The sequence below is a fragment of the Mus caroli genome, unplaced genomic scaffold, assembly GCF_978045245.1.
Source record: "Mus caroli unplaced genomic scaffold, Mus_caroli_1 scaffold_4, whole genome shotgun sequence".
Lineage (NCBI taxonomy): Eukaryota > Metazoa > Chordata > Mammalia > Rodentia > Muridae > Mus > Mus caroli.
Genome location: NW_028227259.1, coordinates 122,253,010 through 122,266,692, shown reverse-complemented (window position 1 = coordinate 122,266,692; position 13,683 = coordinate 122,253,010). Strand labels below are relative to the sequence as shown.

Here is a 13,683-nt window from a genome sequence, read left to right as displayed (position 1 = left end):
TGGTGGGGATTATCTCTGCACATCACTCAGAGATGATTCATCCACTTGTCAGAAAGGAACTAAAAGAAAGTGGAGGTGGCGGCTGCTGCTGGTGTGTGAGCCTCTTTTGTGCTTCTCCCTCTGCCACTGAAGGCCCGCCTGCCTGCTGTGCACGCTGGTGTGCTATAGAAACAAAAATGTCAGTCCAAAGTATTGAAATCTCTGTGATGATAATCAGATCCAGAATGGTTTCGTTTTTAGAAAATTAATAGATCTTTTAAAATTGTTACACAGAAGCTGTACTGGGTTGGGACTGCAGTGGCATTTCTGTGCATGCGCAGAGCAGGGCCACACCTGGAACACCTTACCTCAGAGCTGCTACTTAGCACTGGGAACATTGTCCAAGCACACCATCAGGTGGCTGGTTTTCACTGTTCCTCGTTCCAGAAGCCTCCTGTAATAGTGTCCAGCTCAGCTGCTGAAGATCAATTTGATCATGTCTGTATTGGAAACAGCACCATCTTAGTTATTTTTAAATTGTTTAAAACATTCTTGTCAGGAGCCAAGCATAGCGCATGCCTTTAATCTCAGCACTCAGGAGGCAGAGGCAGGTGAGTCTCTGAGTTGGAGGCCAGCCTGATCTATACACTGAATCCCAGGATAGCCAGGAGTACCCAGTGAGACCCTGTTTTAAACAACAAACAAACAAACAAGCAAACAAACACACTCGCCTCTCTCTCTGGAACTTTTCTTGTTTGCTGCATCTTGTTTTGTGGATTAGGTGTTGAGAAGGAGTTGTGCTTTCTGCCGCAGTCTTTCAGCAGGAGGTAACTACCCCGACCGTGGTGTTAGACGTCCACAGACTCCTGAAGGTTCAGGTGTTAGAAATGTGTGCCACCATGAGATTGATGGTTCCACAGTGGAGATGATGTAGCGTGGACCGCTACAGTGTCCGCTCATAAGTGCTAAGTGACTGGGTTAGCCAGAGGAGCACCCCCTCTGTTGGAGTGCCATAGAGTTGCTCTGCAAACCCAAAGTGCTCACTGTGTGCTCAGCAGAAGTCAGTGCACGTGTAGTGAGAAGACCTGTGCCCTGTTCACAGAATGCTGCCCAGTTCAGCCAGAAATGTCTTTCATTAAAAACCTAACTGGACAACAGGCTATGGTGGTGTATGTACTCTGGAGGCAGAAGGAAGTACATCTCTGTGAGTCCAAGGCCAGCTTGGTCTACAACGCCAGGACATCCAGGGCTACATAGTGAGACCCTGTCTCAAAAAAAACAAACAAACAAAACCAAACCCAAACCCTGACTCAGGGCCTGACTCCAGGAGGTGTCTGTGTGATCCGTCCTTCATTCTCCTCTGTAGAGGAAGAGGCACAACCGTCCAGGAGGGGGACAGTGTCCAGAGCCTGCAGCCATCGTCTCGCTAGCTTTGACACCCCAGAACCAAATTCCCAGCCCCAGAGGGGAGAGTGGGGAGAAGGTGCTGTTGGAGTGTGGCTCAGTGTGAGATGCCATGTCATGGTGTCTGCATTATGCTTCCCTCAGCTCCTGTAAGCTCTTCAGCTAAGCCCAGATCAGAAGCCAGTGACTTGTTGCTTCTGTTCCTTAAAACAGGTGTGTGGGCTAGCGTTCAGTTGAGCTGTGTGGGGAAAGCTGGCTGGCTGACTGCTGCCCATCCGTCTGTCTCCTGCTTTTGCCCAGGAACTCTTTGCTTAACCCCTCTTGGTCTTTTGTCACTTGATTGGCCGTGTCCCTCTACTTTCAGTGGCCTGCAACTATCCAAGCCATTGGCTGCAAACCGTCTTCTGGGGACAGAGGGAAGTGCACTCCTCAACGGTGGCACAGTGGAAAGTGGATAATGTCCCCTTACCTCTGGGACTGACACCCTGTGTTTCTTCCTCCTCAGATCCTGGTGTACAGCCTGGAAGCAGAGCGCTGCCTCTCGAAGCTGGGCAATGCACTTGGAGACTTTACCTGTGTCAACATCCGGGATAGCCCTCCCAACCTCATGGTCAGCGGCAACATGGACAGGAGGTAGGTCAGGGCTGAAGTGCCATCTTCTTGGCCCTTAGCTGTGAGTGCCTCGTGCTTCCGCCTTGCCCTCAGGCCCAGCCCCATCCTCTGCACTTGGAGCAGCCTCACATTAGGTAATGGTTGGACCTGCTGCACATCCACTCGGCTGCTGAAGCACCCCAGGACCATTCCCTCTGCAGGCAGTTGGTGGCTGGTCCAGAGAGATGACTTGGAATATCTTCTGTCCCCTGCTGCAGGATTTGTTTGGCACTGAAAAGCTCACTTTCCAGCATTAAAAACAATAACCTAAGGGACGGGCTGTGTTCATCACAATAGGGCTGTCTGCCAAAAGAGGCCAAGACTGTATTTCAGAGCGCTGTGTGTCCCCCTGGTGACAGGAAAGAGACTTGATGGGAACAGATTCCACTTTGTATTTCGCTGATTAGCGGCCTTCTCTTTAACACGTTGGCTGAGGAAGTCAGTTTCCCCGGCACACAGGCCCGTGCCAGCCTTTCTCACTGCAGGATTAAAGTGTTTGAAAGACCCTTCCGGTCCAGATTTTCGTTTTCTCCCCCTTGTCCTGTCTTCTCCTTTGCTTTCTCTCTGCTTTTTGGCTAGTTACCTGCTGTGTCTGTTCCAGTGCCCCAGAGAGAGGTAGACTGGATGGGGGCCAAGGCTGCTGGCACCCCTCCCCTGGGCCCGGCCGGGGCTGCAGGTGCCGAGCATCGGCTGTGGGTATCAGCTCTGAGGCGGGCCTTTCTCTGTGCCAAGTCCCAAAGCTCTGTCCCAGTAGAGGAGCAGCTTGCAGAAATGACTGCTGGATCACACACTCTTTCCAACCCTGAACCTCACCCATAAGCCCCGCCCCCACCTACAGGAAAGGAGCCCAGGGAGAAGGCACTCAGTCTCTGGCTCACAGGGCTCCTCAGAGACGCAGAGTAGGGCTTGCATAGAGCTCTGAGGTTGCTGTGCTAAGGCTTGGGGGGCTGGAGAGGTGGCTCAGTCAGTAAATGACTGCTGGGCAAACAGGACCTACAGGTAGATCCCAAAAACCATGTTTAAAACAAAAATGAGGCATGCCAGGCATAGTGGTGGGTCACACCTTTAACTTAGCACTTGGGAGGAAGAGGCAGGCGGATCCCTGTGAGTTCAAAACCAAGCTGGTCTACACAGTGAGGTGTAGGCCAGTGAAGGGTACATACTGAGATCCTGTATACACACACCACCACCACTACCTAGGCAAGTAGCTCCCGTGTGTGGCCAGGGAACCTGATCAGTCCCTGTGATCTGAGCTGACAGTCTCAGCTGTTTACTAGTGGAGCAAATGTCAGGAGCTCTCAGGGACCTCCATGTCTCAGGCCTGGAGCTGTGGACCCTGGCCAGAATGTATGTTCATTGTGAGCTTCTTGGTGCTGGCAGGAAACAAGAGCCCTGCTGCAAAGCAGAGGAGCTCCTTGTATGTGATGACCTTAGCCCAGAGAGCTCCAGGATGTCACAGCCGCTGTCAGCCGTCATCCAGGACATGTAGGTGTTCTCAGGAAAGCTGCCTTTTACTCCAGGTTATATCTATCTCCTCACTCGAGGCACTGCCTGGCCTGTGTGAAGCCCAAGTTTAATTTTGAGAAATCTGTTTATTGTAGGGGAACTGAATTTTTTAAATAAAACAGGGAGGTCCCAGGTTCCCAGCATACCATCAGTCAACAGGTGACAGGCAGGGACAGAGCTCCTGAGAGTTAGCCTGGATGCCCCCACTCTTTAGAAGAAACCCAAGCTACAGGCCTGGGCTCACTTCTCTCCAGTGAGGGCTTACAGTTAGCCTTTGGAGGAAAAGCCAAGCCCCAGTTCACCTGAAAGTCTAGATACTCAGTCCTTCCCTCTCCAGTGTGTAGTTTCTATGGAAGAAGTGAAACATATGTAAGGCCTATTGGTAAGTTCTTGTACATTCTCAGGCTAGCCTGCCAAACAGCTAGGATAGTAACGTGGATACCTTGTTCCCAGCCCCAAGTCATCAGTCTGCTCTGCTCTCCTGAGGAATCAGAGGGCGTGAAGCTCATTCAGTTCCAGGAAAGTGGCCTGTTCAGGGCAGGGCCGCAAGGAAACACTGGACAGAGGGAAGCCTCCTGATGCAGCCACTTCCCCAGGGTGTTTTGCTGTAGTCCATCAGGGTTGACTGCCGTCGCAGAGAGGGGCTTGGTTTTATGATTTCATCTGTGGGTTTGCTGGCAGTCAGACTAAGGGCAGCAAACTGCAGCCAGAGCCTCCATGTCTGGCAGTGAGTGGAGGAAACTTGTAGCTGTTGGCACAGGGCTGTGTCCAGTGAGACCCCTCCCCGTGGCCTCTTAAACTGCATGTCCATCGTCAGTGATAGCCAGGGTCTAGAGTAGAGCATACTCACATGCTGCCAGAGGCAGACTTGGAGCTGAGGGCTGCTGACAGACAGTGTACCCTACAGCACAGGGTGCTCTCACTGCTGACAGACAGTGTACTCTACAGCACAGGGTGCTCTCACTGCTGACAGACAGTGTACTCTACAGCACAGGGTGCTCTCACTGCTGACAGACAGTGTACTCTACAGCACAGGGTGCTCTCACTGCTGACAGACAGTGTACTCTACAGCACAGGGTGCTCTCACTGCTGACAGACAGTGTACTCTACAGCACAGGGTGCTCTCACTGCTGACAGACAGTGTACTCTACAGCACAGGGTGCTCTCACTGCTGACAGACAGTGTACTCTACAGCACAGGGTGCTCTCACTGCTGACAGACAGTGTGCTCTACAGCACAGGGTGCCCTCACTGCTGACAGACAGTGTGTGTGCTCTACAGCACAGGGTGCCCTCACTGCTGACAGTGTGCTCTACAGCACAGGGTGCTCTCACTGCTGACAGACAGTGTGCTCTACAGCACAGGGTGCTCTCACTGCTGACAGACAGTGTGCTCTACAGCATAAGATTTCAATGCTGGTCCAGTGGGATTTATCTGATTTTCTCTTCATTGCCTGTGCTAGCATGCATTTGTAAGAAATGGTTCCTAATCCAGGGTTGTTGATCTGTGTTCTGGACTCTCACAGTTTAATCCCCTATATTTGAAGAGTATGACCTCCTGTCAGGTAGTTTGGGTCCAGTGTCCTGTCAGGTAGTTTGGGTCCAGTGTCCTGTCAGGTAGTTTGGGTCCAGTGTCCTGTCAGGTAGTTTGGGTCCAGTGTCCTGTCAGGTAGTTTGGGTCCAGTGTCCTGTCAGGTAGTTTGGGTACAGTGTGAGGTGGAGTCTAGCTTTGTGCACAGTTGTCTTAATACCGTTCGATGACAAGATTGTTCATTCCTTCCTTGTATGAACTGACCATAAAAATGGAGTGTGTTCCCGTTGCAGGTCTGCCCTGTGGTTTAGTCTTCCCTGTTGGGCTGAGCTTCCTGCATTGTTTGGTTAGGATGCGCTGGATAGGTACATTCCAGAGCCAGTCTTGCTCAGTGTTCGATGTGGATGGAGGGGTTGGCTGTGGAGTCACCATGTGGAGGTTGAGGCCCAAGTCTCAGGACAGCTTGGACTGTACAGTGAAGCTCTCTGTGAGAGTGGGCCAGCAGGATGGCCCAGCTGTTCAGAGCATGCACATGAGGCCCTTCCAGAGGCCTTCGGTCTGATTCTCAGCAGCCACATCAGGCGCTCACAACTGCCTGTAACTCCAGCTCAGGGGACCAGATTCCCCGCTCTGGCCTCTGCAGGCACCTGCACTCGCATTGTACAGAAATGCACACAGACACACAATCCAACATAAAATCTTAAAAGAACAAAACAAAAATGTGCAACATAGGTATGCAAACAGTCTGTAATATTTTTAAATATAGTATTTGTAAACGTATTGTGTGTATACATGATGATGGGGTGCACGGGCCACAGTGTGCATTTGGAGGGCTGAGGACAACTGTGGCATTGGTTCTCTCCTTACACCCTCACTAAGCTTCCAGGGATGAAAGTCAAGTCACCAGGCTGCTGCAGGCATCACCCTTGCTGAGCCTCGCCCTCAGTGTACACACAACAAGCTTCCGGCTTCTGTGCTTCCAGCTCTGCTGCTGTGGCCAGCAGGGCTGTCCCAGACAGTGTCCCAGGCTGGCTTTTTGTGAGCCACAGAGTTTGGGCTTTAGTTGAGTCAGAGCAGTTGGGTGCTAAGAGCTTCAGGACCACACAGCAGGGTTGCTGCTCACACAGAGCGTGCTAAGCTTAGCCCAGCTGGACAGAGCTGGACACGTCCGCCTGCAGACACAAGGGTTCGGTTGCTCTGAGCTTGGACATTCGCGGAAGGCTGTCGGTGCGGTGTGGGTGAGGTGTGGGCTCTACATATGTACTTGTGTGCAGCCTCCTCCACGGCTCAGGTACAGCACGGCCAGACAGAAGTGTGTGCTAACCCTTTCAAAATACCAGTTTTCCCAACTGACGTAGTCATAATTTTATATTTCCATACATTTACCTCTAGTTCCTAGATAGAAATGCAGCCAAGTGTAGATTCTTCCTGAAGAACAGCCAACCCAGAGTCTGAACATTGCCAGCTTTGCCTCCACAGTCTGCCTTGTTATCATGCAGGACTGTTGAGTCCAAACCAATAGGAAGCACGCCCCAAGGTGTGACCCCCAATTAAAGAGTCTCCTCGCTTCCTTCCTGCCCAGCACACAGAGAGTTGTGGTGTGCTCATGTGTGCTGCCTGCTGCCAGGGAGCGTGCAGGGCGCGAACATTGCGCTCACTCCATCTGCAAGGATTATAATGAGTTATTCAGAGCTCTTCGCACAGGACCAACCAGAGCGTGCCTCCCTCTCCGTTCCAGCGCGTTTTCCTGCCCATCAGATGGATGCTCCTCTGCTGGAGTCTTTGGAAGGTTCTGGTGTCTTTTGTTTTAATTGGCGGGCTAAAGCCGCCTCCTATGGTTGGGTTTTCATTAGCAAGGGCTGCAGAGAGGGAGTGTTGGGGCTGTCCTCCAGGCCCATCCATGAATATTAAACATACGACAATTACAGCTTTCAGACCAATTATTTTTCTTTCAGCAGGCAAAGTGGTGATACTCACTAGATGAGGATTCGCAGTTTTTACCATTGGCCCCTTCTTGTCCTGGACTCGGTGGACCTGGCATGTGTCTCTCCCCATTTGTTGGGCTACCTGTCTCCCAGTATGGAGTGTGCAGTTTGAGTGCCGAAGCTGCCGGCTCTGCCAGAGCTGCTGCCGTGTGGGTTGGTACTGCACACTGTCAGGTGATCTGGGCTGATACCTGCTTTCTAGTGTGAATGTGATGGTTTGAGTGGACAGGACACAGCAGCATGAGTTCTGAGACAAGCCAGAGGTCTCAAAACTGGGTTCTATGTGTGGGCTGGTTTCTGAGCCCCTAGCAAACCTGACTGTGGTGTCTCTAGTGTGTGTTGTCTTGTTTGGTACTGTTGTGCTGTTGTAGACACAGCACAAAAAGACAGCAAGCTTTGAACTAATGGACCAAAGGTGCTTGCCCTTGTATTCATAACAGCTGTACTATACTCACAGAGGGGTCCTGGTAGATCTTACTAGCCAGCTTGTGCAGGGAAGCATCCACCTCCATCTGTTTAGGGTTCCAGCCTGAGGCTCTCTCCTGGGTCCCCAACAGCCTTGGGTTTCTCTGCCTATAGAGACCTGAAGCCAGGCAGTCATGCGTGAGACTGGGAGTGAGTCTGCACTCCCATCTTACCATGCAGCCTCCATCACCCCCGCCCCCAGGACTGTGGTCATCTGTTGTTCTGTTGTTGGTGTGCTTTCACAGCAGAATTTCTTATACCCGGGGCCGATATTGAGCTTGCTTTGTTGTAGCCTCATAGCCAAGAATCACCTTGAACTCTTGGTCCTCCTGCCTTCATCTCCCTGGTGCTGGGATCTCAACCTCCATTGTTTCACATTTTACCTACCTACTTCATGGTGGCCAAGAAACCAGTAAACTGTCTGAAACAAATTGAGTGTGTATATGTATGTGGTACCAGGGCAAAGCCAACATCCTCTGAGGCCTGATTTTTAAACAGCATGGTAGTACCTTGAATAAAGTAAAAACCTCCCTTAGGGCTCTGGTTACATTTTCCCTTCCAAGGAACTGCTGTTAGCATTTAACTTCTGAACTGTGCTTATGGGAAGTCTACTTTGCAACTTTGCACCCTGAAGCCAGTGTGGTAGCCTCTATGTAGCCCTGTGGTGGCTCCCTGTCCCTACTCACCCCTGACCCTGGTCCACGATCACTGTCACAGTTGGGCAGTTCTTGTCCCCGTGGTCCATCTGCACCTGCATTTGAGCAGGTAGAGATCTGCACGTCGCCCCATGGTCCACTGTTGGCTTGTCCTGTGGTGGCCTCATGTGGTGCAGTTAATTACGACATCCCACCCCATCCAGTCATTCACATCCAGGGAGTCTCATTTCCCTGTCAGCCTAATGATCACTCCTTAACTGGGCCTTCCTCCTCCCTCGGGCTGCTGAAGACTTCTTGCGTGCTCCCATGTTTAAAGTGGCATCCTCCCATATGTATGCTTTACTCTGATCAGTGTTCACTAGCACTAACCCAGGGCCTCCCTTCAGTGTGATGCCCCTGCCTCCACTCTTCCCACTGCTGGCCATGCCGTCTCATAAAGTTCGTGGTCAGGGTCGGTGTCTTCATTCTGGAAGATGGATGGCTATTTGCGAGCAGGAGCGTAGTGTTCATGTCCTCACTGCCCCTGCGCCCCTGCACTGTGAATGAAGGCGGCAGCCTCACCCCTCCCACAGCCGCCCAGCTCTGTCTAAAAGGTCTGTGATTCTGCAGGGCAGGCAGGGGTGATAGTGGTCTATGGTAGAAGGCTGCCCCGGCTTCTGAAACAGAGGCTCTGGGCCTGTCTTGTCCTACTCATGCAGCCTGTGGCTGACAGCCTGACGACACCAGGCAGGCAGGCAGGCAGGCAGGCAGGCAAGCAAGCTCTCAGTTTCCCTTAGCTTGGCAGTCACTGAAGGTATGGTGGGTCCAATGGTAGCTGGAATGTGAGGCTATAGTCGTGCTGCATCTGCAGTCAGGAGAAAGGGATACATGCTAGAGCCAGACTCCTTCCCTAGCCACTCACCCAGCAGCAGTGTTGAATTTTGGACAGTGAACTAAAAAAAAAAAAGAAAAGAAAAGAAAAAGAAAGGAAGAAAAGAAAAAAGAAACAAAGACAAGCAGAAAACCTGGACAGATCTAGATACGCCGGGACCCGAGAAGTGATAAACAGAGGGAAGAAAGGGAGTTAGGAACTTAATAGAACACCGTCTGTAGAAAGGAAGTGAGCTCTCTTTAGCTCTGGCCGCTGCTCCCCAAGGGCAAGTTTACCAAACTTTTGGAAAAATGTGCTCTGAAATCCAGCTCTTCTGGCTCAGAACTGTAACACCCATCCTTGTACCTTGTGTGCCTGGTGACCACACACTAACAGGCAAGTTTCCGTGATGCCTTCAGGGCCTGGACAGTGACGGAGGCACAACCTCCAGGTTAACGTAGTCCCAGGCCCTGGAGCAGCTTGCCTGCTTCAGTGTAGACAGGGTCTGGACAGCACAGGCTTGCTTCTGCCTTGCCTGGCTTTTTGGCAGATTTGTTTCTGATCTCGACAAAACTCCTCTGTACTGCAGGTGACCCCCCCACTCCCGGGAGACTCCCTCCAGGACGCCCTAGGGACTGCGGTGCTGGTTCTTGCAGGCTTCCTCAGTTACCCTCTTCTCCTGGTGCTCTTCTTCCAGAGTGAGGATCCATGACCTCCGCAGCGATAAGATCGCCCTGTCGCTGTCTGCCCATCAGCTGGGGGTGTCCGCAGTCCAGATGGATGACTGGAAGGTTGTCAGTGGAGGCGAGGAGGGGCTGGTGTCTGTGTGGGATTACCGCATGAACCAGAAGCTGTGGGAGGTACACTCCAGGTAAGCTGACTCCTGTGTACGGACTGTGGTTCCAGGCCACCTATGCCCTCACTGTGCCTTCCTGAAAGCACTTTTGCCGGAGAGGTGACCTCGGCTTGGAACGACACCAGTCCGAGACATGAGCTCCTCTCTCTCCGTGATACAGCCCTCACTAAGCATCCTAGCTGCTTAGGACGCAGTGAAGGCCTCACAACTGTGGCACAGGTTACCGTATGAATGCCTTCATCTTAATTATCAGGGAAAGGAGGGAGCCAGCTTGGGGAGACTGATTTCCAGTGTACAGGAGGATGGGTTGGCGCAGAACCCCTCCCCCATGTGCCAGACTCAATGTGTCTGTCTGTGCCTCCCTTCAGTGTGAGGAAGGGCACTTGGGGTGCAAGTTGAGTGAGCCTCAGCTAAGGGGGGCTCATCTCAGCGTGAGCAGGAGTGATGAGAGGAGAATCCTGTCTGGGCACAGGCCACAGAGTTCTAGGAGTCCTACTGTGTGATTGTTCATGTGAGCCTGCCTCAGTTGTGACTTGAGAAGCAGCCTGGAGTCCTCTAGCTGAACACTGGCTCCTCTGTAATGAGAGGGTGTGACGCTGTAGAAGTGCCCAGCTTGAGAGCATAACATAGCTTTCACCGGATACAAAACCAAGACAGCTCTGCCTTTATTTAAGTGAAGGTCTGTGGCTTCACAAACACTCCCAAAGGTGCAAAGTAAATTTGGGTTCCTTCTTGGCCAGCAAGGTGGTGAATACTTTGGCTAGCAGCTTTTATCAGATCAGAACCCTCCCCCACCACCCCCCACCACCCTCCTCATACCACACTGCCTCTGGCCTTGCCCTTCCCCAACTTCACTGCTGATACACCATGGTGCCACCAGGTGGTGCCAAAAGGCAGCTCAAACGTCCCACACTGGAACCAGCATTTGCCCGAACTTCAGGAAAGCCAGTACTTTAGTTGGTTTTCTGTGCATCCAGGACAGTGCCCATCTTTCTCACCACCAAGGGGAGGCCCCTGTGCTTCACACCCCCACTAAGGCCTTCTCTCTGTAGGCGCCCTGTGCCTGTCCCACGCTCCATCTAGTGCAGCTGCTGTCTGCTCCCGTCTTGAGCCTGCCTTCCCTCACCAGCTCCCTCTCCTTCGTGTGCTTTTGCCAAAGGGCCTGTTCTTGCCACAGGCCTCCTCCTTCCCTAGTGGTCTCAGCCAGCCCCCCTGGGTGTGGTAGTCCTCCTCTTTGCAGAGGTGGGCTCCCTAGCTTCCCACTACTGTGGAACCTCTGGGGGCAAGCACCCATCTTCAGGAGCCTATACTCTCTGTTGTCCCCTGGGTCACAGTATGGCCTCACCAGATGCAGATGCTGTCAACTGTAGCCATCACCCTGAGGATAAGAACTGGCCCATGGCTCGCCGGCTCTCTGTGCCATGTTGTAGGTTTGTCTCAAGCTGAATGCTCTTATATCCCAAATACACCAACTTGTTGAGGCAGGCAGCTAGAATAGGAGGTTAGCAGTGTGTTTGCTAAATGACATGGTGCCAGAGCAGGCCTTGCTTGTGCCTGCTTTGGAGCTGAAGCTGGGCCCAGTTCCTTCTCCATAATGGAAAGTGCCTAGAGGGTTCTGACAGGCCCAGCCAAGGAAGGCTGCTCCCACCTTACAGCTCTCTTCCTCCCACCGCAGGCACCCTGTACGCTATCTCTCCTTCAATAGCCACAGCCTCATCACCGCCAACGTGCCCTACGAGAAGGTGCTGCGAAACTCCGACCTTGACAACTTTGCCTGTCACAGGAGGTCAGTGTGGGGTTGGGTGGAATTTGCGCAATCTGAGAAATGGCTCCATGTATTTCCCTGCTCTGTACCAGTCACACTGGCCTCTCGGGGTATCGACCACGGTCCTGGCTTTGTAGAAATTTGGAGCACATGTCGAGTGTCTGTCTGCAGTTCTGCAGCGGCTCCTGAGGTTGGGGACAGCAGAGATACAATGTCAGCTGACAGGCAGACTCTGCTCGGAGGTCCCTTCAGTTGCTTCTTCAGAGACACTGTCTTCTGGGCCTCCCTACTCCCCTCAGCCCTGGGGTCTGCATATCTGACACACTGTGGCCTCAGAGCAGTGATCGCAGTGAGAGCCAGCCTAGATTATGCCTGTCTCCACACAGCAGCCTTGCTGACTGGTGCTTATCTCTGCTTCCTCTAGACATCGCGGCCTGATCCATGCCTATGAATTTGCTGTGGACCAGCTGGCCTTTCAGAGCCCCCTTCCTGTCTGCCGCTTACCCCGTGACATCATGGCTGGATACAGCTATGACCTCGCACTGTCTTTCCCCCATGACAGTATTTAGGGTGTCACCTCATGTAGACGTGGAAAGGGCAGTTTTACAAATGTTAGAGTTGGAGAGAGGCTCTGCAGCACATGGTGGGAGTTTGGGGACAGTGTCCTGTGTGCCTGCGGCCACACAGCCCTGTTGCCCTGTACAGAACCGGATTCCATTGCTGCCTTCCTCCTCCTCCTCCACCTCCTCCTCCTTACTCCTCAGGCTTTGGTAGGACTGGCTGATGACTCAGAGTTAACCTTTCCAGGGGTGGCTCCTCTCCCTCAGCCTGTGGCAGCAGTGACACCCTCCCTCGTTCCACAGGCCAGGGACAAGGGGCCTTCACTTGCACTGTCTCTTGGGTGTAGTGCTGAGGGTGGAACCAGAATCTCACACGCTTAGGCAAGCATCAGCCTCCAAGCTGCCTCCCCAGCTGTCAGCCTCCAAGCTGTCTCCTCCAGGGACCCTCCAGTGCAGCCCTTCCTCTGGGATTCACACCATTGATAATTATAGGGCCACCTTACCTGTAGGAGCTGTTCTGTCCTGTACATGTGCTATGAAGGAGACAGCCATCCTTCCTGCAGAGGGAAAGGACCATTGCACAGGAATGGGGTTAGAGTCAGTCTCCAAGCCTAGCCGGTGGTGTCTCTTCCTGACAAATGCAGCCATAGCTCACCCACTCTGCCTTCAGAGTGTCACGGGCAAATCCACACATAGTGGCCAGGAGACTCAGTCAGAGCTCTTCAGAATCCCCACAGACCAGGCACCTAACACGCCTGCACAGAGGCCACCAGGTCTCAGGAGACAGAGTCCCTCTCCCAGGAAGCACCAGCTCAAAAAAACAAGTGGGCTGGCAAACTCCACATTGGGTCTGCTGAGAGCAAGAAAAAAAGAGGGGTTGGGGGAGCTCCATGGGGTGGAGCCCAGGCTGGCAGCAGAAAGGTGCTGGAAGGCCTGAGAGGGTGTGCACTGCCCTCCCCCAGCCCTGGTGCTCTCCTCCTGTGTGCTGGGATGGAGTCTAGTGGGTTTGTGGCATGATCTCAGATCTTGACACTGAGGTCTCTCCCCTTGCAGAAGTGCCCAGGGTAGCTCACCTCCCTGTTGTGCTGGGCTGGCGCCCCCTGCTGGCCTGGTCTTGCTGTGTCCTCACTCGAGCATTCCCAATCCTGAGCTGTCTGTCCACTGGAGACATTTCTGCCAGAGAAATTAGCTGTGTGGTCAGCTCCCTTCTGGGCTTCTCAGCCATGAAAGGCCGCTGAAGAGCAGAGGTGACTAGAGTAGTTTCAAGCATACATGCCCTCCTAGCATCTGTCCTCGTTGGCTCCTGCCACTGCACCTGCTCCCAGGGTGGGGGACAGGCTGGCTCCCTGTGCTGCCTCTGAAGCCAGAAGACACCAGGGCACAGCCCTGGGAGCCAGGGGTGGCCACACACATATCTGCAGCTTGCCTTTTGCCTTAAGCGGCCACGTCTGCTCTGTTATTAAAGGTTCTACACTGA

General features: G+C 52.9%; 1 protein-coding gene across 1 annotated transcript in view; it reads left to right on the top strand.

Moving 5' to 3' along the window:
• The window catches only part of Fbxw8 (F-box and WD repeat domain containing 8), an 88,137-nt gene extending 74,454 nt beyond the window's left edge, over window positions 1-13,683 (top strand). Inside the window, exons 8-11 of the mRNA XM_021162838.3 lie at window positions 1,889-2,016; window positions 9,723-9,896; window positions 11,557-11,667; window positions 12,071-13,683. Coding sequence (XP_021018497.1) covers window positions 1,889-2,016; window positions 9,723-9,896; window positions 11,557-11,667; window positions 12,071-12,215 — 558 coding nt within the window. The 3' untranslated portion in view covers window positions 12,216-13,683. The remainder of the gene's footprint in view (window positions 1-1,888; window positions 2,017-9,722; window positions 9,897-11,556; window positions 11,668-12,070) is intronic.